Source organism: Talpa occidentalis, unplaced genomic scaffold (assembly GCF_014898055.3).
Source record: "Talpa occidentalis isolate TD23 unplaced genomic scaffold, MPIMG_talOcc4v2.1 talOcc4.16, whole genome shotgun sequence".
Classification (NCBI taxonomy): domain Eukaryota; kingdom Metazoa; phylum Chordata; class Mammalia; order Eulipotyphla; family Talpidae; genus Talpa; species Talpa occidentalis.
The window spans coordinates 80,125,629-80,150,105 of record NW_023601653.1 but is presented as its reverse complement, the minus strand read 5'-3'; the positions used below and the strand labels follow the sequence as shown (position 1 = coordinate 80,150,105).

Here is a 24,477-nt window from a genome sequence, read left to right as displayed (position 1 = left end):
GTCACTATCATTAGCAGCCAAAGGAGAATATGCTCTAGGGGTTCTAGGGTGTGGGGCAATGGGAGGCCTTAAGAGTCGTAAGGGCCCAAAAAACGGGGCCCATGAGCCAAAGCCCCTGCCCACACCACGCCAAGGCCGACGCCTCCGTCACAGGAAGTGGAGGCCCCACCCCCAACTTCAGAGGCCGGAAGTGAGCGTTGCTGGGGCGCGGTTGTGGGGCCGAGGCGACTGTACGGAGAGCGTGTGTCGACTGAGGTAAGAATGGCATCGCGGACCTGGCTTAGGGCCTCCTAACAGCTCACCTTTAGGGTGCCGGGTTCTCTTCACCACTGATACCGCCATTTTCTGCCCAGAGCCCGAGTCCTCCTGTGGGTTCTCAGCCCTTGTCCAGTCTCTCTCCCGGGGGCAGTTCACAGCCGCAGCTTCGCCCCCTCGAGGGCCTCCCTAGGGCCTCTTTCTCTTTTTTTACGTTAATGCCTTCCCATTGCTTAAATCTACTTTGAATGTTTTGTTTAAAGAAAGAAAAACACTGTTTTACTAAGGCCCCAGCTCTGTTTAACCAGTTGCTTCAGACAACACCCAGCCCCAAACTTGACTGCTTCGCGTCCCGTTTATCCATTTCTCCAAGGTCTAGTGCTCTGGAAAAGGTAAAGAACTTCTTGTTAACAGTTTGATGTGGAAGATACCTAATGGGTGCGGCTGAATAATGACGCTGTGGTTTGTGCTGCCCGTCCTCTGCTAGAATTAGACCTTTTTGCCACCAAAAAGAATAGGTTGGCTTCCTACAAGGTGGTGTATCTGGTACTGACTACTCCCCTTAAGTGCCGAAAATCAAGGAACAGAAAAGTTGGTTCTTTCTTCCAAACCGCTTTTATTTTTATTTTTTTAAGATTTATTTATTTATGCATATAAGAGCTGGGGTACAGGCCAGAGGTGTGGGGGGGGGGCGGTGAGAGGATTCACCAGAGACAGAGCGGGGAACAGAACAGGCAGATGGACCGAAGTACACAGCTGAGGGGAGCAGCGGGTGAGTCAGGAGAGGTCTGCTGCGCCATGTGGGTTGTTCCCTGGTCGGGGGATCGAACTTGTGGTACAGAGGCTGCGGACAGCTTCATCGGTTGTGCCTTAACGCCTTGCACCACCAGGGAGGCCCCCGCTTTTATTTTTAATGAAAAAATATAAAGTAACTTTGTACAAGTGAAATGTGTCAAAAGGAACGTTAAGATTTCTTAATCCAGACGTGAAAAATATTTTTTAAAAGTTTCACTAATGAATATTATTAACAGATGGGCTTAGCAGCAAATTAAGGAACTAGAGTTCCAGCTGATCCCTTGTACTTCTTATAGGTTCCAAGGCTGCTTATGTCATAGAATGGGGGAGAAGAGGGGTGGAATTGTATGAGGGGCCAAAGGAGAGCTTGCTCTGTAGGCAGGAGCTGTAAAGCTGGCCAGTTTTCAGAAGTTTACTATAGGGATGGTTTTATATAAATTTAATTTTTTCCCATAAGTTTAAACAAGGGGGGTTGGGGTTTCCTTCTGGTAGAAGAGGATTCAATCTACAAAACCATTTCTCCTCTTCATTTTCCATGCTTCTGTTAACAGATTTCTTCTGTTATGATTGTTATCCATAAAATGGACAATTCTTAAGTCCTAACATTCAGAAGTTTCTCCTCAGCGCATAGGAGGAATGACTATTAACTGAACAGACTTAAATAATCTAGTTTATCCATTTTAGCATAGATTAGAGGGAGGAGGGAGGTGAAACGTTACTGGGAAAAGTGTGTCCCCTCCCTGATCATGTTTAAGAAAAGTCATGGAAATGGTAAACTAAAATATCTCTGGGCATGTTAGATGGATTGAGGGTAAACTGTCTGACATAGACCTCAGCATTTCCAGGTCCCAGGGGGAGAAAGACTGGCAGTCTGCCCACCCTGTATTTTCAACAAGTTGAGAACTTTAAAACTATTCCTGTGTTCATCCGGAAATGTAAATACTAGAACAGGGAGGGAGTGGAGCGAGAGATAACAGCATTCTTGTGGTGGTGACTTGCCCCCTCTGATGTTAAGTTTTTCAAGTATTAATAGTTGGTAAACATTACAAGCTATTGTGATGCTACTTAAAATAGATTGTCACCTGAATACAGTTTAAATTGGCAGTCATAATTGGCTTTTCTTAATTATTTGTGAACCCTAGAATTTATCCCAAGAGTGTGAATTTGGCAAAAATATTAAAATGCTTCAAAGTATTTAAGGATAAAAGGGAGAAAATATTTGGAGGAAGAGATTCTTATATTGATCTTGGGGGAAGCTTCAGTTCCAGTTTGACTCTACTTTTAGGGCTACCTCTGCATTTCACTTCTGATTCCCTGACCACTGCTTTTTTTCCCCCAGCACTTGGATTCGACTCCTTCATTTCCAACATGGAAGAAACTTACAGTATGTACTGCTTGTTGCTTTTAGAAAATAAATTACTTACATATAGTTTTAGCTCTAACATTAGAGGGAGTGTCTGTGTGGTGCTGATGTAGAAAAGTGCCCACATTTAAACTAAGACATTTGAAAGTTAAATAGTTACAGAGGTATGGGAAGCCATCAACTTTGGAAAAAACTGCAGCTATCACACCTGTTGTAAACATTTATTTTTATTAAATGATATGTGTTAATTTCTTAGAACTTCATTTCTTCTGTTCATGACACAGGGGTAACCTGTTTTCTTTCTCATTTGTGGGGTGATATGGTATACATAGTAATATTGATGTATATTGAGTTTCTAATGTTAAATGCTAAGAGGAATTCTTATTTCTCCAATGATTCAGCAATCATTCACCACAAATTTTTAGTTAAAAAAAATAAGTTTTTTAAATCTAGAAAAGCAGTCTAGAACTGATCTACCTACTTGTCACCAAACACCAATTTATAAAACATTATGGTCGGAAACTATCATTGTCAACTCTGACATCTGTCATTGTATGGACAGTCTGATGTATGTGAATCATAAGGTACATCTGGGCTGTCAGCTGCTGACATGGCCTAATATTTACTAGTGATGGAATGGATTAAATGAAGGAAAACTAATAAGAATTTCATCTGTAACCTCTCCCTGGGTGTCTAATAAGAATTTCATCTGTAAACTCTCCCTGGGTGTCCTAAAGCTTCTGAAATATGAAAAGATTGCTGGTTGGGATGAGCCTCGTTGGCATAATAAGCCTGTCCTCTAAGACTTTTCCTTCCTATTCCCTCTGTCCTTCAAGTCACCTTTCTGGCTCATTTGTATCTCGATCATGGTTAACAATTTATTCTATGTTTACCACTATCCCAGTGAAGCTGTCGGTTTCATTTCCCCACAGACTTCTGATTTTCATAGCAGTCTCCTGGTTTATATGCTTCTTATCAAATGTGAATTGTATATTTTAGCTCACTTTTATCAGTGCCTTCAGTGGTGGCAACAGCATTTAATTAGGTTGCCTCCTGTCCTCATATTCATTGTGCTTAACCATTTAATTCCCTTCCCAGGCTTATTAAAATTTGGGCTCAACTGTAGAATCTTGTAAAGTCTAAGGGTAGTATTTACACATTCTGAAGTAACTAGCTCTAGAAATACTAAAAGTGTAGTCCTCTAAGGCTGACTTTAACTAGTTTGGTGTGGGTTAGAGATTTTGTTTCACACAGCAGCTTCATATGTTCAACTTGAAGAGATTATGGTTTTGCAGATTATTCTGTTTTTCTGGCTAACTAATTTGGTAATCGCTAAAGAATTCTAGATTTTTCCTCATATGTGTTTCAAAATATAAAACGTAAAACCACCTATTTGCTACAGGTAATTGGTTTCATCAGAAAGGTCACTAAATCAAGACCACGAACTGCATATAGTAGTAAGTTAAAGCAGACAGATGAGAAAGAAATGTATCAATTTTTAATTTTTTTTTTTTTTTTTTTTTTTTTTTTTGGTGGGACCCTGCTGGCCGCCGGGGAACAAACTGGAACTGCAGAGGCTGTGGGCAGCCTCGGAGCCCAGCACTCAACCGCTGTGCCACCAGGGGAGGCCCCAATATTTTTCAAGCTTCCATAGAGCATATAATTGAAATGGAGCAGGGCTTACCAGCTTTTTATATGTCATGGCATACTATATACAAATTTAACTACCTTCAACTTGAAAAAAGGACCAGTATGGGGGAGGGGGCACATGTGCAGTGACACCCTCACACCCCCACCCCAGCCCACCAATATATTAGCACACCATTCATTACAAACTTCAGCATACTGTTCGGGAAACCTGGTTGGGCTAAGTAGAGATAGGACTCACCCTACATTAGCATTTTTAGAAAAGGAATGAGGATGGATTTCATTAACTTTGTGTTTTATGATAAGGGTAATCAACAATCAAAATTATTTATGTACATCCAAATTTGAACTTAGACCCCCCTTCCATGATTGCTGTTTTGTTGGATTTACAAAGCTTTGGTAGTTACACTGTTTTATCTTCTCAGTTCCATTTTCATTTTCAAACTTATAGTCAGCTTTTTTTAAATTCCAAGTTGTCATTGGACTGTCTTGTTCTATTATTACAGATTCTGTAAAAAATACATTATGCCCGGAATACAGTAGTTTTACAAGGGCCTGTTAAACTTAATACCTACATTGTTTTTTTCTTTCAGTCGATTCCCTGGACCCTGAGAAGCTATTACAATGCCCCTATGATAAAAATCACCAGATCAGGGCCTGCAGGTTTCCTTATCATCTTATCAAGTGCAGAAAGGTAGGGTATTGTTTTCATAAATTGCCCTGTAATGCCTCCTGAGTTTTTTAAGAAGCCACATTTTCTTGATTTAAAATCATTTCTGCATAAATGTTTTAACTGAGTGCTGAACTATTTTTAGCAATCTTTCTTTGGGGAGTTTATTTCTTAGCTACCTTTGTTGTTGTTTTTCTTGTTTTGTTTTTCTCCCCCTATGTAGTGACATAGCGTCCTTTATAAACAGTTTCTTTGGAGTTTTCGCACCCTTTGTACGAGAGGAAGCACTGATTTTTGCTAACAGTGAGAAATCTCTCTTGCCTTGCAAATTTGATGTGTTCGTTGTCCTGATGAAGATTGAATGCTGTAATACACATATTTCTGATTTTTGTTCGGAAACTTTAGAGAAGTTGAACAACTAGAGCTTAGCCCAAGAAAAAAATTATTCCTAAGAATAACTATCTCAACAGTAAGCCACGTGAGGGGGGAGAAAAATAAACCTCATCAGTTTTGTTTTGTTTTTTTCTCTGCTCACTTTTGTGGACATAGCTGATATTAACTGCTTTGATTAAGGCACTTTGAAAGGATTATTAGAATGCAGTGTCAGCTACAAAGACCAAAGTTCTGCCAGGATTTATGCTTAAAAATCATTTTGGCATTTAATCCAAACTAGATTCAATTCATGTATGTGTGAGCATCATGTATTTTTCTCTTGCAGTTCTGGAGATATGGCTGTAGTACCATTGTTGGTTATTTCTCTAGCCCTTTTTATTTTTTTTTTTAAGATTGATTTATTTATGCATACAAGAGCTAGGGTACAGGCCAGATGTGCGGGAGGTGAGAGGATTCACCAGAGACAGTGGGGAACAGAATAGGCAGACTGACTGAAATACACTGCTGAGGGGAGCAGCAGGCAAGACAGGAGCGGTTGGCTTCGCCATGTGAGTTTCTCCCTGGCCGGTCGGGGATCGAACTCCTGCTACAGAGGCCCGGGATTGCTTCACAGTGCGGTTCTTAACCCCTTGCGCCACCAGGGAGGCCTTTTATATTTTTTAAAGATTTTTATTTATATATGCAACAAGAACTGGGGTGTAGGCCAGAAGTGGAGGGGGGGTGGGTAAGAGAATTCACCAGAGACAAAGGGGGGAGCAGAACAGGCGGATCTACTGAAATACACTGCTGAGGGAAGCAGCGGGCAAGACTGGAGAGGTCTGCTGCGCCATGTGGGTCAGCTCCCTGGCCAGGGATCAAACTGGAATGCCTGGAAATAGCTTGATAGCACTGAGACCTCAACCCCTCCTCTGATGTTCTTTGGCCACAAAACCTTTGCATTGGCTACCTGATATCCCTTATGAAAATCAAGAAGATAAATGCCTCCCAGTTTTCTCCATCCCCTGTTTTTCCCTAGCCTTCTGCCCACTTTAAATCAGTTTTACTTTTTGACATATATTTTATGATACATCTTTTGCTTCTCCTAATGTTTCTTAATTGTTGGTATATTTACCAGAACACTTTTCTTTTGCTTTCTTGTTTTAAAATAAGGAACTTCGTCAGCAGAGTAGACTATCATTTGGGCTTTTTCTTGGTGAGATAGCAGAGATAAAGGTCATATTGTTCAGAGCCTCATTTCAGGCATCATTACGTCAAATAAACATTCCTGCGTTAGTCGGAGAAATCCTCGGTTTGCCTCTCCTGCAGCGCCCTTCCAGCCTTGCTGGCACTGTGGCATTGCAGTCGCTGGGGACTGCCGCAGTGCAGGCTGAGTGTGTTTTAGTGTTGCTATTCATCCTGAACATCAGCTTTTAAACACAGCCAGAGAGCTCTACCAGTCCAGGTGCCGCCTGAATCTTGTGATCCTGAGAAATAAACAGGAGGAGGAAATACGGTTCAAGTGCCAAATTCTAAATTCACTGTGGAGCTCCATGTAAGCCATTTTAACCTGGTATCTGTGATGTCAGTCTCTACAATCATAACAAAGAGGCTTGCATTTTGATGATTTTGTCATCATGTCTATGTGATCTTATTGAGCCATCAATCTCTTAATTTTCTACTGTGAGTTTACCTATCTTAGTTATGCCACAAGTTTATTGAGAGATTTTAGGGGAGCCATTTATAAAATCAAGATGAGCCACTCACCCTGAACTTAATAGACGCCAAAAAACTGACAGACCCCTTAATTTTTGTTCCACAGAATCATCCTGATGTCGCAAACAAATTGGCTACTTGTCCCTTCAATGCTCGCCACCAGGTTCCTCGGGCCGAAATCAGTCATCATATCTCAAGCTGTGACGACAAAAGTTGTATTGAGCAGGATGTTGGTAAGACTGAGTAGCTAGATGTCTCAGTGCGGGAGGCCGGCCTCTTCACATTTTTATTATGCTGCATCGTCGCCTGGATTTTCGGCTTTCATCCTTTCAAAAGAACAATATTTTTCTGCCTTTGAGATTTTTATCTCAGCAGCAAAAGATTGTCAGGTCGTGTCTGTCGGATTGCTTTCCCTTCCCAGCTGTTTGATTCATGGTACTAGGAAGTCATCTAAAAATAAAAATCCTTTCATTGTCATAAATATAGTAAACATCTTTGTTTCTGCTTTTCTTTCTTCTGTCGGTAAAGAAATAAGACCCCCCAGGGTCTCCCCGGTGGCGCAGCGGTTGAGCACTGGGTTGCAAAGCTGCCCGCAGCTTCTAAAGTGCCGGTTCGATCCCCCGGCCACCGGGCGAGGGTCCCACATGGCGCGCAGACCTCTCCTGCCGCCCGCTGCTCCCCTCAGCAGTGTATTTCATCACTCTGCCTGTTCTGTTCCCCGCTCTGGCTCTGGTGAATTCTCTCACCCTCGCTTCTGACTGTACCCAGTGCATGTATAAATAAATAAATAAATCTTTAAAAAAAAAAGGTGATAAGACCCCTCTCTAGCTTTAATACAATCATTTTTTCAGAAACAGGTTGCTCTCCTGCAGCCTTATAAAAACTCTTAACTCCTTTAAACATCGATTGGTGATGTCCCCTTCTTATTGCAGTCAACCAGACTAGGAACCTGGGACAAGAGACCCTGGCCGAGAGCACATGGCAGTGCCCCCCTTGTGACGAAGACTGGGATAAAGGTGAAGCCCCTCTGCAGTTTTTCCTTCAGTGTCTAAATCTCAAGTCATTTGCTTAAGACAGACGGAAGGTTTTCCTTCTTTCTGAGCATGCCATGTTGATCAGAATGCCTTATTATTTTTATTGGGCCCCCAGACGAGCACATTTGTATCGCTGTGCAGACACACGGAACAGCCCATCCCTCTTGATTGGATAAAGCACTTCTCTGCATCTGTTTTTTCCCATAAATTGTGTTGTGCCATCTGTGTTTGGTTGTTACTGGGCACGTTTATTATTATTTATGTTGCTTGTGTTTATATCTTTCAATTAAATTCCTGCTACTGTGTTGTTTAGGCAGGGCACTTGATCAGTTCTCCAAACTTAGGTATATTATCACAGATTCAACTAGCAGGAACTAGTGTCTTACCACCAACTTTGTTTTTCTTCTTTTGGCAGATTTGTGGGAACAGACCAGCACCCCATTTGTTTGGGGCACAACCAACTACTGTGGTAACAACAGGTAAATGAAATGGTCTCCTTGCCAGTACTGCCTTTCAAAGTCAAAGTGCTCTGTTACTTAAAAAAGCCACCCAAGCATGAACTGACCTCTTTTCTTAATACTACTCAGTGGTGGGGCATCCCTGGTGGCGCAGGGGGTTAAGACGCAGCACTACGAAGCCTGCCACAGCTGCCGCAGCACGAGTTCAATCCCCGGCCAGGGGGGTGACCCACATGGTGCAGCAGACCTCTCCTATCTTTCCCACTGTGCCCCTCAACAGTGTATTTCAGTAGATCTGCCTGTTCTGCTCCCCACTCTGTTTCTGGTGAATCCTCTCACCCTCCCACTCCTCTGGCCTGCTTCCCAGCTCTTGTATGCATAAATAAAGAAATCTTAAAAAAAAAAACTACTACTAGATACTGTTTCAGAGGATTTTTTTAACCTTTATTTTTTCATTCATAAAAAAGTCATACACTGTGTTAATCACTGTGGGAACACAAAAATACTAGCTTATTAGTCTAGCAAGGCAGACCGTGGTGCCAGACTTTCTTAAGTCTTGCTTGGGTTTTTTGCTATTTTAATACTTTGAAAAAATTCTCCATCTATACTACATGAATCATTTTAACTCTGGGTAGGTAGGATCTGAAGACAAAGTAATCTTAAGAATTCTTGATTTGAAATTAGAGGATTCCAAATACCTTTTGGGCAGGGAAGAAAATACATCTCTTCTTCCCACTGATTTTGTATCTACTTTTAAAACTATAAGATTTCTCTTTACAACTTGAATTTTAGAAGATCTTAAAAACTCAAGTTTCAAGCCCAAGTGAGAATATTTCTGCATTAGAAAATTGAGAGTAGGAGATGCTAAATAACATTTTTTCCCCAGAGAATGTTGATCAATTTTTATCTCATAGTTCCTGAGGTCAGTTAGTCATTGTAAGTTATTTTGTGTGAGCACCAAAGTAGAAAAATTTAAAGATGAATTCCATTGGTACAATTTTAATTTCATCTCCATTCTATGAGATTTGTTAGTTTGGTTGTCTTGGCATTTTATTTTCTGTTACATTTATTGAGTGAGTTGATAAGCCTGTCATATGACTGAACAGTAGATGGCATTGCTGTTTATCTCAATTTCTAGAAAATGAAAGTGGTTAGCCCCATCGTAATGCCTCTGTAGAACAGTGAGCTTTCCCGAGAAGTGGTAATCATTCTAATTGCAAGATTGTTTTGATGGAAATGTGTTTACACTTCAGAATGTAAGGTGGTTGTTTGCTTCCAAATTGTCGAAAACACATTTTGATTGTCTTTGTATGCCTGTCTGAAGAATAAAGATATGCTGCCATAGTCAAATTTGTCTTTCTTCGTGCAGCCCTGCAAACAACATCGTTATGGAACATAAAAGTAACCTGGCTTCAGGCATGCGTGTTCCCAAGTCTCTGCCGTATGTTCTGCCGTGGAAAAACAGTGAGTAAAATAGAGTAAAATAGGCCAAATGCTTTTACCCTTTGCTGTGTACCTTTAGCCAAATACAGGTTGGTCTTGATTATCCAGACTTCTTCAGTCTGAATATGTCATACTCATGTGACCCTAACAGTGAGTGCCTCCTTAAATTTTGCCCTCTACCTCACTCCCTCCATCTTAGCCCTAGTCCTGTTTGGTAAATGGAAACTAGGACTAAGAAAGTACAAAATCACAGAAGCAGCCGAAAGAATATTTAAATGATGGGGTGATCACTGACTTCAAACACTATGCGTAAATTTGGGGGCCCATAAAAAGGTTAATGACTTTGGCTAGGAGGATGTCATCATCCTCCGTTTCAAGGCATAAATCTCTAGGGAACTGAGATTAGAAATTGGATTGCAGGCAAATGAAATAAGTCAGAAGGAGAAAGAGAAATACTGCATGCTTTCACTCACATATGGACTGTAAAGAAACAAAGCAAAGGAACAGACAAAGCCAAAACAAACCCTTAGAATCTGACTGCAGAGAGTACCAGAGTGGGAGAGAGGAGAGCAGTAGGTAGAGGGAGCCCAGTGGACTGGGGTGCAGGATTATTGGTGTTTTAGTTGTGGGGGTGGTGTGGTAAAATACACATTGAAGAGGTGTGACCCTATACCTCTATATAGTGTTGTAAACTAGTGTTATCTCAAAAAAAAATAAGAAATGGGAGTGCAGAGATTTAAAAGGAAATAGGTAAAGAAAATGAAACTAATAAGTCATAAGAAGCAGCATAAAGAACAGTGTTCGAATGTCCTCCCTGGGCATCAGAGCCACTGCTATGTAAACAGGCCCTAAATTCATTCTCAGACCACCCTGGGCAGGAAATCCCCACATATGGACCATCCAGATCCTGCCTTTTTTTTTTTTTTTTTCTTCATTCTGTACTTTTCCCAGTGTTGCCTCCCTGTTCAGATTCTCTTGATTTCAGTCTGTTGGAGCTAATTTTTAGGTATCTTGAGGATTCCCTTTAAATACTTGTATTTCCCCAAAAAGGAAAAATTCTCAAGAAGCTTGATAGGTAAAGCATTGTTTTCTTTCCCCATGCTCTTGAATAGAATCCAGTCACACTAATTTTAAATTCTCCTACCTTTATATTATAATTCAGTATGTACCCCAGGAATAAGTCATTTGTGTTTAGTAAAATTAGGGGATGGAGTGAATTTCACTTGACATGCTGTATTTATTTTGAAATATTTCTGCTCTGTAGATGGAAATGCACAGTAACTGAATATCTATCTCATCAAGTAAGTGTTTGTTTTATTTCACTCTCTGTTCAGATGGTAGCAAGATTTAACTGGACATAAAGCAATTTGGGTCCAATTTTCTTTCAGATTATGTTACCAAATTAAAGCTTTGTGTGTGCATGTGTTTTTTTAAGTTTATAGCCTTTGTTATGGCTTTGCACACTAATGAATAGGCATTTACTGGTTAAATTAGAATTCTGTTAACATGCCAAGTTGCTTTCCTAACGTTAGTGCACATTGCCTTTTTCTTTTTTTTTTTTTTTTTTCAAAGTTGCATTCTAGATCTATCAAGTCTCTTTAATGGACTGAGATTAATCAGACAGCTGTGCTTCACTGCTCTGCAATTCTTTCCCTGTGCAGTACAGTTTAACACTCATCAAAAAATTCATACTCTTTAATGAGCACTTAAAAGTTTTGGGTTTCTAAAAAGTCTTGCGCTGTTGGTCTTATCTGAATATTTGATTTAGCAGAACCTCACAAAACCTATACAAAGAGACCAAAATCTTTCACTTTTCATACATGAAGTCTTTCCTTGAGGTTACCTTCTGTGCCAATAGCAGAGCCACGTTTGATGCTTCAAATACTGTCTTGACAGAGGTTACCCAGCCACATTACTCGTGGGAGAAGGGATATTATAAAGATTGGGAATGGGATTATATCCCCACTGTCTTGGAGACAATAGACCCTCAGCAAATATTTTCCAGCGAATAATTGGTCTGTTGCCTTCCAGTCCACTCACTTCTTTGGGCAGTGAAGCAGATGGATCTGTGAGTTAGGGTTTGTTTTGGACCAAAATTCTGTTTCTTCTAGTGAGAAGCAGAAAAGAGACTCTTAAAGCAAACGCCCTATAACCCTGGAAAATAGTAATTATCAGTTGCTTCTAGATACCAGCAATTTTCCTTGGTTGGTTATGATGTCAAATTGTTAAATGGATCTCGAAGCCAGAACACTGAATTTGTCCCCAGGAGAAAAATAGACACAGAACTGCTGGGATATCGCAGGAAAGTACACATGGATCTGGATGAATTGTGACCTTTGAATCCCACTCTGATCCACTGCACGAGATGCTGGTGCTCATACATATGTATGGCCACCTAATAAATGATTAAGGCAAAAGCCTGGGAGTAACTCTCTCTACCACTTGAGACTAGACACATCTCTCCTTTGGAACTTAACTCTTGGCTGTTCATCTCCTTACATGCTAAAATTTTATTTCTGTGTATAACACCCAAGGAATGGGATGAGAGGGAGACAGACAGATATCCTAGATTAGATAAGAGTCCTTAAATAACCACAGACCTTATTCTTTCAACAAAAAGAGTCTCTTGACCCCATGCTGCTTCTGTCGCTACTGAATTGGCTCCTCCAACTTACAAGTCAGGTGAAATCTGCCACGCTTAACTCCATCTCTTCGAGTTTATCAAGCGTAGCAATGGAAAAATCACATAAATATGCCATTTTTTGAATATCTGTTGCAAAAATATCTAACTTCTTTGGAAGAATACAAAAGAAATGAAAGACATGACTTACTCCCTTAACCAGCTTTCGTGTGGATGGAGACTTTTTTGAATCCTAATATCGATACATGAAAGGGGTTTGTTTACTTAGCCCTTAATATGTTTTTTTATCCCACTTGTTTTTTTTAGATAAGTGTCTCAAAAACAAGTTATATCATATTAATTTTTCCCCTAATATACATTGTAAAAGCTCAAAAACTATTGTTGAGTTAATCAGAAAATAGAGAATATGAAAAAGAGATGAATACAAGTTCTTTGGAATTAATCCAGAATTGTCTGGAGGAGTTAGTTCCGGCATAGTCAGTTCTGATTATCTCCTCCCTTGTGAAACTGTTGACACAAGAAGTGTACATTGATCTCTGTATAGAATGTTTTTAATTCAATTAACAAGTTTCTGAGTGTTCAGTAGTACTAAAGAGTGAAGGGTCAGAGGGCACTTGGTGGTGTGCCATTAACAACAGATGCCTCCAGCAGGCCAAGAGATTGTAATTGGAATATAGTTATGTGACCCATTGTCGGATCTAGCTGGTGCTTTTGTCACTGAGAGGAACTAAAAATTCCTTCTTTTTCTCCTTTCCTTGTAGATGCCAGACCCTAGAAGATTCTTCCTGCTACCACTGGGTTCTCCATTTTTCTCCTAATCTCATTATAAAGATAAACTGATTATCAAACTGACAACTGCTTTTGTTTTCTACCCCCTTTGATTCATTTGATTCAAGAAAGAACCCTGATACTCAGAAGAACTGTTCTGAATAAACCATCAATGTAGTTAATTAGTTTGGTTACCTACCTGCAGCCCCAACCTCAGAAATTATCACATTCCATTCAACATTACTGAAACGTCATCACTTAAAGTTATCTCACAAGACCTAGCTAAAGCAGGCAAGAAACTCGGGTTGGAAAAAGTAACTATGTGTGTGTGTGTGTTCTCATACCTATGAACCAAATTCGTTTTTCCATTATAAGAATGAACCTTTTTTGATCAGTGCTTCTGTTTATCCAGTCTCCAAGATGTTGATAGCAGTTATATAGAAAAATACCCCAGTCTTGTTTAGAATCTTTAGGACATCTTGCTACCTGAAGATGTCTACCCTGGGATAGCTTTATTTTCTCTCCACACTCCAGCTAGAAATTACACTAGCTATCAACCTAGGTGTGGATTATGTATTATGTTGGAACGAAGGGGAACCAGTGTATATGTGGAGATGACAGGCTTTCCACCTGTGTGTGAAAGTTGATTCCGCGTCAAAGCTAAAGTGTGTGGGGCCTCCCTGGTGGCGCAGCGGTTGAGCGCTGGGTTGCGAAGCTGCCCGCAGCGTCTGCAGCACTGGTTCAATCCCCGGCTGCTCCCCGGCCACCGGAGGAGGGTCCCACATGGCGCGCAGACCTCTCCTGCCGCCCGCTGCTCCCCTCAGCAGTGTGCTTCGGTCCTTCTGCCTGCTCTGCTCCCTGCTCTGGCTCTGGTGAATTCTCTCACCCTCCCGTGCTTCTGACTGTACCCAGTGCTTGTATAAACAAAAACAAACAAACAAATAAATAAAACATGCCTCTTTATAAAAAAAAAAAAAAAAAGCTAAAGTGTGTGACGGCCCCCGCTCACTGCCCTGGGATGTATGGATAGTAAGTTGATTTCTGAAATACCCAAGGTCTTGGCTACCTTAGTGTCTTATTGCCCCTTACAAGGAGACTTCATAATCTCCCAGACCAATTTTTTGTTTGTTGTATTTTTATTTTCTTCTTTGTGTGGTGGTTTTTAAGTTTGGTTTGATGTTTAGAAATGTCTGGCATGGAAAGGAGTCTGGGGTCTAGTATAGATAGTAACCTGGATAAAGCATACTTACAAGTATTCCTAAAAATGCTCTCTCTAGCATTGTGTGCAAATGACAGATAAGCGGGATGGGCTTTTATAGAAAACGCCTTCCACAAGTTTCACACCAAACAGGATTCTGCCCTAATGAAGCAGAGCACTCTCTTCCTGTCTCTAAAAACAGGTTCAAGATAAGCCCGAGTAGCATGGCCTGCCTTCTGGCTGTGTGGTCTAGAGTGGACACCTGAGCCTTTTCTTCTGGAAAAGGTAGAGATGGAAAAATATCCTTCATGCCCCTAGTTCTGGTAGTTTTATGTTTGCGTATCAATCAGTACCTCATGACAACTTGATTTTATAGTCTTATTGCTGGAAAAAAAAAAAAACATTTTTGGTCTCTTTTGTTTGATGACAGAACAAAACTCTATGCTACACTTATAACCAGAACTCCTAAGAAGAGCAGAGCTATGGGTCTCAGTGCACAGAATTAGCCACTTTAACACAATTTAACAAAGGAATTAAATAGAAAATAGTTACTTTCTGTTTTTAAATATCTAAAGGAGTGACCTAGACTAATAGCTATCATTCATGAAAAACTAAAGAACCTTACTTTGTTAGGCAACTTCTTGGCTCCTGACTATTAGGACACAATTGTCCTCTTGGCAAGCGAGTGGCACTCGCTGTAGGAGAATGCCAGCCTGTGTTAATTTAGTTAGCTCACAAAGTAGACAGACTTGTTGTTTCTTTGGTGAACAAAGAAATCAGTTTAAATCGGTTTAAAGCAGCCGATTTGCCTAGTTTAGGAGCTTTCAGAAACTGCTTAGGATTTTTATTGGGCCTAGAATTCACTGGTCTGGATTGTTTGCTGGGAAATTTTTTGAAAATTCCCAAAAACTAGAACCAAGGAATGACTGACTACTACTGTCAGAAGTCAGGAAGAGAAGCTTACTTATCTTTGAGCCCCTCTTTTTCAGCAAGTACCCTTCTCTGGAATGTAAATAAAGGGAGGTAAAACAATTGAATATTTTACCTTCATGTCAAAGTCAAGTGTCAAGGTTAAAAGCCTAAATAGAGACATTTCAAAAGTTTAGCCCAGAGAGCCCTTGAGCCCCTGTAAGTTGATCTTACGCAGGGTTTCCATACTCTACCCCAAGAAAAGGGTTCGCATTCTGGAAGATTCTCTTACTCTGTATGGCTTCTAGATGTACCATTGTAATTTGCAAATATTCTTACCAGAAATAAGCAAATATAGGTAATAAATGATGCTCAGCTCTTCTGGTAGCTGTAACTGAGCTAAACAGGGAGAAAGTGGATTTAATTTCCAGTAATGCACTGCAGTTGCCCTTTCATTGGCGAGGCAGAGCAGTCCCTGCCTAGGTGAGTCTCCTACACAAGGCGAATACACCTGTGCTGCTCAGAGTCCTTTAATTGGACAGATTGTATTAAGGTCCAAAGTAGGCAGAAACTGAGGGTGATAACCTTGTATTTGTTATTACCATTTTCAAAGGGGCAAGTTATGAAAGATTTGTATAATTTAAATGACCAAAGCATGAGTGGCCTTGGGGAGAAGAGACCTTTATGAAAATACTCATTTTCTTGTGCCCATTCAATGGAAAGAATGAGAAAGATACAGTAGTGGCTGCTGCTGCTTTTGATCACTATTTTCATTGCTAAGGTTCTGAATATATTCCCATCCTACTTTACTGGCTAAAGAGGCCGAGGTCTGTAAGAGGGCATTTGCCCTCCATACAGCAATTTCACTGCCTGGTTCAACGCTCTTAAAACTCATAAACTTGCTAACCGAGACAAATATGAAACCTAAGATTGTTTATAGCTAGGAAGAGCATCTTAGGCCAGACAGTACCTCCGGAGAACGACCATATGGTCAGCAGATTTGCATTTGTTTACCCTCTTCAAAGACTGTTTTATATGAAACTAAAATAGTGTAAGAGCCTTTGAGGAAATGTGAAGAAAAGTTAGTTGTTTTGTTTTATATTAGTGTAAATATATACATGGAGGAAATAAATCCGGTTATATGAAAATCTGCTATGAACCCAACCATGCCTTTTAATATTTTTTAAGATTTATTTTTATTTATACAATAACTGGGGTACAGGTCAGAGGCACAGGAGTGTGAGAGAATTCACCACAGAGCGGGGAACAGAACAGGCAGATGGACCGAAGACGCTGCTGAGGGGAGCAGCGGGCAAGGCAGGAGAGGTCTGCCACACCATGTGGGTTTTTCCCTGGCCGGCTGGGAATCGAATCAGTGCTACAGAGGCTACGGACAGCTTCACAGCGCAGCGCTCAAACCGCTGCGCCACCAGGGAGGCCCCATGCCTTTTAATTTTTATTGAAATACTTGTCACTGAAATAAAGTATGCTTTGCCAGTGTATCTGTTTCAGTTCTCTTTCCTCAAGCTTGGGGTCAATGTTTTCATCGGACAGGGTCAGGGACTTGGATTATTTACCTCCTGTGCTGGTTTTCTCTGGAGGAGAACTTTATAGCATAGGTGCAAATTGAAAGTGATGGAAGGTCTTGCTCTTGAGATTAGCAAGCTCCATTGAGATATCCTTCTGTTGAATTGGAGATTTCAAGTGAGTCAATGCTTTAGCTTCATAAGACCTTTGAAAAATAAGCATTGATATGGTTTATGATATGGTCTGGAGCTTTGATATCCACCTATTATGCCTCATATGCTCTGAGAGCTGGAAGGAGTTCAGAGAGCACCTTAATCCAAAGCTTCATCTTCCATATGAACAAACAGACGGTGTACAGATCTGGAACATGACTTTTTTAGGGTGAAAGAGAATGGCAAACACAAAAATCAAGATAATGGTTACCCCTAGGGGAGAAACCACGGGAAGAATCAGGAAAAAGCACAATATATTAATAATGTTCTGTTTAATAAGTTGGGTGGTGGTCCCTGGTGTTTATTTTAGTATGCTACTTAGGTGCATTTTATTTTTTTTTTAAAGATTTGTTTATTTATTTATACAAGCACTGGGTACAGTCAGAAGTGCGGGAGGGTGAGAGAATTCACCAGAGCCAGAGGGGAGAGCAGAGCAGGCAGAAGGACCGAAGTACACTGCTGAGGGGAGCAGCGGGCGGCAGGAGAGGTCTGCACGCCATGTGGGACCCTCACCGTGGCTGGGGATCGAACGGCGCTGCAGAGGCTGAGGGCAGCTTCGCAACCCAGCACTCAACCGCTGCGCTACCGGGGAGGCCCTACTTAGGTGCATTCTAAATACTACATAGTTTTTAAATATTTTAGAATTATTGCTAAAATAGAGTGCTCACTATAGGCAAGCCACAGTTCTTAGTCGTCCTTTTAACTCAGACCCAGGGTGGAGGAAAAACATCCCATAGAATTCTCATCTTGCTGAGGCTACACAGCTTGTTAATAGCAGCGACCATAACCTGTGACGTCTGATTTCTCACTGCTGCTGTTGGCTTCTCTACATCCTGCCCTGAACCTCTCATTTCCCAGGCTCTGGAGTTTCCTCTGGATACATTCCCCTGTCTACCAGCTTGGACTCCATCATCAGGCACTTCACTGGCCTAAATCAGCACCCTGAGTTCCCATGACCCCATGCTTCTGCTATCTACTGCATCGGCTTCACCAATTTCCAAGTCAGGTGAACCCCACTGCCCCTTGCTCCACGTCTTCTAGTTTATCAAGCCCAGTGATGGGAAAATCACATGAAAATGCCATATGATTTCTTAGCTCAGGCACCCTTTCCTGTTTGGCTTTTTCAGATTTACCTAGTGACCATTCCATCCTTCTTATTGTTCTCCTTAACTTTGTAATCTATCTCCCACTCCTACCTTAAGCAGATGACTGTGTCTCTTATTCCCAAGAAAAACTGGTCATGAAACTTGCACTTTTTCTCATCCCTAGGCTTCAGTTTTAGAGCATCCATCTTTTCCTTTATCTCCAAGGCTAACTTCTTCCTTGGATGGTATCTCAGTGTTATCTATTAATATAAATTTTCCCAAAGCAAAGTGGATTAAAATGATAAGCATCATCCTTCCTATGGTAAGGAATCTACAAGTGCTTTAGCTGTGTGATCCTGGCTTGGGAACTTTGATGTGGTTGCAGCCAGGGCTACGCTTTTCTGAAAACTCAGCTGAGGCTGGAGGATTTGCTTCTAATATGGCTCCCTTACATGCCCGGCAAGTCAGCGTGGGTTGTTGGCAGAAGGCCTCAGTTCCTGCCCATGTGGGTCTGCACGGCCCTTTCCTCCTCATAGCACGTCAACTGCTTGCCCCAGTGTGGGCAGTTTAAGAACAAGTGGAAGGGTCTCCCCAGTGGTGCAGCGGTTGAGCACAGGGTTGTGAAGCTGCCCACAGCCTCTGCAGCGCCAGTCTGATCCCTGGCCGCCAGGCGAGGGTCCCACATGGCGCGCAGACCTCTCCTGCCACCCGCTGCTCCCCTCAGCAGTGTACTTCGGTCCTTCTGCCTGCTCTGCTCCCCGCTCTGTTTCTGGTGAATTCTCTCACCCTCCCGCGCTTCTGACTGTACCCAGTGCTTGTATAAATAAATAAATCTTTAAAAAAAAAAAACAAGGTAGAAGCTAAATTATCCTATGAAACCACACTGTCATTTTTACAGTGTGCTTTCGGTGACACTAGTGACCCTTTTTCATGGGGTGGAGGATGTCACAAGAGCATGAATACCAGCAGGCAAGAATCACCGGGACCATCTTGGAGACTGATTATTACACCCAACTTATATCCATCAACATCTTCCATAAGTTTTCTTTTTACTTTAATTCTATTTCTCTTTCATTCTTTAAGCTATAGAAATGCCATAGTTGTAATTATGTTAAAAAAAAAAAAAAAGACATACTCCTCTACCCCATTGATTAGGGATAGGTTGCAGAAAAGAATTCATTTGCACTAGTGTAAGCAGGAAGGGATTTGTTAGCGGGCACTCAGTGGCTCACAAAATTGAGAAGACTGAAAAAAACTCTAGATTGGACTTCTAGAAAATTACTCTCCAAGACTATTCAGGAAGCTGCTGCTTAGACTAAAGTTAGGCAGCTGCCAGCTCAAGTGGTACACCCCCAGCAGATGCCCCGCTCTCCATCTTAGCCCATACTGGCTGAATCCAAGTGACACGCTAGTACTTCTGACTGGCAGAACCTCAGTCACGCCTGAACCCTAACTCCAAAGGACTGTGGGAAATGTAATCTTGCTTTCCAGCTTCTGCACACTAGCAGAGTGTACATGTTGAGCAGACCAATACCTAGCACCCTGGGCACACCCTCTCCAGCTGTTGCTTGCTGGCTGTTGCTCTTCAGTGCCAGATTTATTGAAAGAATTGTCTATACTTGGTCTCCAGTTCCCTCTTATTCTTTAATCCACTGCAGTCTGCCCATTCTGTTCTCACCATGTCTGCATTCAGCCCCCTAATGTGCAAGACCAGTGATCTGGCTTAGTTGTCTTCCTTGGGGCATTCAAGAACAGCATGTTGTTGTGATGCCTGTGGACTTGGAGACACTTAGACCCTTAAGCTTCAGCTCCCACCTGAACTGCTCTTCCTCACATGTAACTAATGTAGGTTAAGGATGATGTCATTCACCCAGTCTTACAGAATTCCATCACATTCAAGTCATTACCAAATCCTGTTGTGTTTTTTTTTAAAGATTTATATTTATGCATACAAGAACTGGGGTACAGGCCAGAAGTGTGGGGGCTGAGAGGATTCACCAGAGACATAGTGGGGAGCAAAACAGGCGGACCTAAAAATACACTGCCGAGGGGAGCAGCGGGCAAGACAGGAGAGGTCTGCTGCGCCATTGGGTCACCTCCCTGACCGGGGATCTAACTCATGCTGCAGTGGCTTCAGATAGCTTCATAGTGCTGACACTTAACCCCTTGCACCACAAGGGACGCCCCTGTTCATACTTTTAACATGATGCTTCACCCATTTTTGGTTTTTTTTTTTGTGTTTTTTTTAAAGATTTATTTATTTATACAAGAACTGGGGTACAGGCCAGATGTGCAGGAGGGTGAGAGGATTCACCAGAGACAGAACAGGCAGATTGACCCAAGTATACTGCTGAGGGGAGCAGTGGGCAAGACAGTAGAGGTCTGCCTCACCATGTAGGAGCCTCACCCCCCCCCGGCCGGAATCAAACCCACACTGCAGAGGCTGCAGACAGCTTCACAGCACAGCGCTCAACTGCCTGCGCCACCAGGGGAGGCCCTCACCCATTTTTGTATCATCCTTACACAAGGGCCCTGGTAATCTTCTGTGTTCAGACTATTTTAATAGAATTTATTGAGTTGTGTTGTAATTATCTTCTAAAAATCTAATCAGGCAGGGGTTAGAACAGGTACAGAAATTACCTCAATATTTTAGCAGAAAGTAAATTTAATAAATTTAATATAATTATTAAGTGCTTACAAAATCATTTCAATAGCTGGATGAAACCTCTGTAGGCAGAGCCCCTAGGAATGAATCCCAGAGTAGTACTGGACTAACTACCCCTAGGGAGGGCGCTAGAGCCTCTGATGGCCTCTGGAAAACTGAGTTAGACAACATAGCATCATATCTACAACCCAGGAATCGGGAAGCTGCTGCAAACAATCCCACAACACATATTGTATCAGACTTTTTAGAAAGCAACTAACCAATGTAAGCACTCAAGTGCATGAGCAACAGAGGAAGGAAAAGGAAACAAGATAAATGAGTACCTGGAGTGCTGACACTTTGCTGTGGAGTGTTAGGGTTTCAGTTTGCTTTTATAGTACAATTGAGATCAGTCTTTTTTTAAAAGCAATTAGTTACTTTCATAATTCACAGGAAAAAAATGCCTGGGTCAACCACCCACCCCTCCCCACCCCCTGAAAATGTCTTGTCATAGTACTTGGGTACTCAATGGGCCCGAGCAGGGAAAAACTACTTGAGAAAAGTGGTTATGACAGCAGTTAGAGAAGTCCAGTTGGAATCAGTGCAGACTTGAGTTATCTTGAGTCTTAGACCAGTCCTGTGACCTCGGACCTTGGCAAAAGTCAAACTCTGAGTCTCTATAAAATGAAGACATTGAACTGGCCGACTTCCAAGTTTCAGCCCAAGCCTAACCTTTTGTTTTTTAATGCTATTCAATTCAAAAAAAGCATTTTTAAAGTAAAGAGGAGGAAGATTATGCAACCATTTCTAGGGCTTGTTTTACTTTTGATCATTTCCCGTCAACCTTTAAACATTCTCTGAGGCCGTCCAGAGGAGGTGAGAGACGCCTGGGAGAAGAAAGTAACCTAGAAAGTGAAGGATTTTTTGCCTTCACCATGTTAAATCAAATACAATTTAAAACACAGAGCAACTTCAGAGTTCCCTAATTACCCTGTTTTGGGTTTTGGTTAATATGTCCCCAGGAATTAAGGGAGAAAGAAATTCTTCAAAGAACCATCACTGATTCCAGGTGCTAAAAGGGCTCATCACAACCTCAAAAGCCAGGCTTGTTATAAAAAAGTACCTTAAAAACATCCCCTTGACTTTGTTAGCTAGACCAGAGATTAAACAGAGCTTTCTACCAGGTCCCTGCAATGTCCTTTGGGCTATTTGAGGTGTTTGATGTATTTTCTGCCTAATTTTTTTTTTCCTTCAAGACTTGTTCTTTCTTCTGTTGCTTCTCAGATGTAAAATGCTTTTCAGAACACCATCTCCAGACAAACCTTAAGATGTTAGCTGAGAGTCAGTTTGCCTATACTGTTGTTTGTTCTTTTTTCCGTCAAATAAGAGATCCCGGGCAGCACTGGTGTTGTCTCAGAGAAAGCGGTGGCATTACAGGAGGCGATGAGTTGCCTTCTCTTCTCCCCTGCTAATATGCTTTCTCGGTTTGTTTCAAAGTTTGTTTACCAACTCAGTCCCTCCACCCTCCTTCCTTGCCCTGCCCCTGCATTATTTGTCTCAGAAGGTAGAGGAAGGGCCTCCCTGGTGCTGCAAGGAGTTAGTCTCAGCACTATGAAGCTGTCCACAGCCACTGCAGCACGAGTTCAATCCCCAGCCAGGGAGCTACCCACATGGCACAGCAGACCTCTCCTGTCTCCCCGCTGCTCCCCCAGCACTATATTATAGTAGATATGCCTGTTTGGCTCCCCACTCTGTTTCTGGTGAATCCTCTCACCCCCACACACACACACCTCTGGCCTGTACCCCAATTCTTGCAAAACCTTTAAAAAAAAAAAAAGAAGCAAAGAACAGCTGCTCTCAACCCTCTAGTGAGGGCTGTGAAATCATGAGGGCCCATGTGTCAGATTGTACAGCCTTCACCAAACCTTTGCACAGAGCTATTTCAGGTTGGCCAGAGAACAAGCCACTTAACATACAACAGCCTCTTTTCTAAGTCCTCTGACAGGGAGCCGCCAGGCTGCTTCTCCTCGGTGCAGTGGGGGAGAGGTGAGTGAATGAGCAGGGTTTAGTTCTTAGCCAAGGATGATATAAACCCCAGAGTTACAGCCATTGTAGCTCAATTAAATGGGATGTTCTCTTGAAGATCTGTTATAGTTACAGCCCTACCCTCAGGCCATTTATAGTCAAAGGCTGCGTTTCTCAAAGCATAATCCAAATATCACCTACATCATAATTACTTGGGTGCTTATTTTAAAATGCAGGTTCCTGGGCTTTGGTCCAGATTTCCTGAATCAGAATATCTGGAAGCTGCACACAGGCAGCTGTTTTTCACCATATACCTCTTAGGTCCTCAGACACAATAAAGTTACCGAAACCACACATTGCTTTGCATAAAGACTTTTTAGGAATTTACACAAAAGATAATTACACTATAATTACTAAGTTTCTTAGGGATACAGGTCCTTAAAAAATCCTCTCATTAATCACAAAGGGTATAATAAAGTAGTGGTTAAGACAGGATATCAGGGCCTCCCTGGTGGCGCAATAGGTTAAGCACTGCACTTATGAAGCAATCCACAGTCTCTGCAGCACGAGTTCAATCCCTGGGCTGCCAGGGAGCAGCCCACATGGCGCAGCAGACCTCTCCTGTCTCGCCCACTGCTCTCCTCAGCAGCACATTTCAGTCAGTCGCCTGTTCTGATCCCCATTCTGTCTCTGGTGAGTCCTCTCACCCCCCACCCCACAATTCTGGCCTGTACCCCGGCTCATGTATGCATACATAAATAAATCTTTAAAAAAAAAAAAAAAGACAGGATATTAAAGGCACAGCCCTGAATCCTAAAATGATTGAAAGGTATAAATGGAGGAAAGCTTTAAAGTTTTTAAGAGTGTGAACAGTAAGGATGCAGGCATTTTAGCTGTGATGAATAAGCTGAGGATGCTGAGCCAGAGATGGCATGAAACAGACACAGCAATGCTGTCCCCATATACGAGCTGAACACCTTGATTTCTTTGTAAGACGAAATTTGACAGATACCTAAAGGGCATCCTTTTGGTCAAGGACAGGCATCCAAAAAGCAAAAAAGAAATAATTGCTTTTTATTCAGCCTGGATAGAGCACAATGTCAGCTGGGAAAAGAGTAGATTTCTGGATCTGAAGTCATTTGTTTTCCCTGCCCTGTAACCTCTGTGGATTGAGAGTATCGTGTGTCCCGATCAATTTATTTATGTTGCCCCATCTCGTCAGTGAAGGATTCATTTGAGAACTGTCACTACTAATAAATGACCTTGTGAAGAAGAGTCTAGGGACTCGAGGCTTAACTCTCCCACAGTTTCAACATGGATGGGATGATTTTCAAAGACTTCTAATAAGTTGTCTTTGGGGGCCTCCCTGGTGGCACAAGGGGTTAAGTCTCAGCACTGTGAAGCTATCACCAGCCATTGCAGCAGGAGTTAGATCCCCAGCCAGGGGGCTACCCACATGGCGCAGCAGACCTCTCGTGTCTCCCCACTACTCCCCTCAGCAGTGGATTTCAGGAGATCTGCTCCCCGCTCTGTCTCTGGTGAATCCTCTCATCCCCTCACCCCTGCACCTCTGGCCTGCACCCCAGCTCTTGTATGCATATATTAATAAAATAAATGATTTTAAAAAGCTGTCTTTGCTAAGGGGCACGTGAAGAGGAGGTTAGCAGGTGAGTATAGTAATAGAAGGCACCCCCAGTCTTTTCCGTACCTGAATCAGG

The 24,477-nt window shown here is 42.0% G+C and overlaps 2 protein-coding genes across 7 annotated transcripts in view; one reads left to right on the top strand and one right to left on the bottom strand.

Moving 5' to 3' along the window:
- NCKAP1L (NCK associated protein 1 like) overlaps positions 1 to 24,477 on the bottom strand; it is a 97,996-nt gene that overhangs the window by 59,886 nt on the left and 13,633 nt on the right. The window lies entirely within an intron of this gene.
- On the top strand, positions 181 to 13,483 carry GTSF1 (gametocyte specific factor 1). Of its 3 annotated transcripts, none has more exons than XM_037514916.2 (9): positions 181 to 255; positions 2,390 to 2,434; positions 4,654 to 4,754; positions 6,922 to 7,048; positions 7,748 to 7,831; positions 8,265 to 8,328; positions 9,677 to 9,771; positions 11,015 to 11,051; positions 13,153 to 13,483. In XM_037514916.2, exons 2-8 carry the CDS (start codon positions 2,419 to 2,421, stop codon positions 11,029 to 11,031), a joined length of 504 nt encoding a protein of 167 aa, XP_037370813.1. In that variant the 5' UTR covers positions 181 to 255; positions 2,390 to 2,418; the 3' UTR covers positions 11,032 to 11,051; positions 13,153 to 13,483. The 3 variants fall into 3 exon arrangements, with proteins under 3 accessions (XP_037370813.1, XP_037370814.1, XP_037370812.1); XM_037514917.2 differs by lacking the exon at positions 181 to 255 and adding an exon at positions 281 to 647; XM_037514915.2 differs by lacking the exon at positions 181 to 255 and adding an exon at positions 1,531 to 1,821.

Excerpts from the sequence above, each read along its gene's own strand:
- GTSF1 (XM_037514915.2), top strand. The coding sequence starts at position 1,797 with ATGTTTAAGAAAAGTCATGGAAATG. Across the intron at positions 2,435-4,653 it reads CAACATGGAAGAAACTTACA|TCGATTCCCTGGACCCTGAG; the intron begins GTATGTACTGCT and ends TTTTTCTTTCAG. Across the intron at positions 7,049-7,747 it reads TTGTATTGAGCAGGATGTTG|TCAACCAGACTAGGAACCTG; the intron begins GTAAGACTGAGT and ends TTCTTATTGCAG.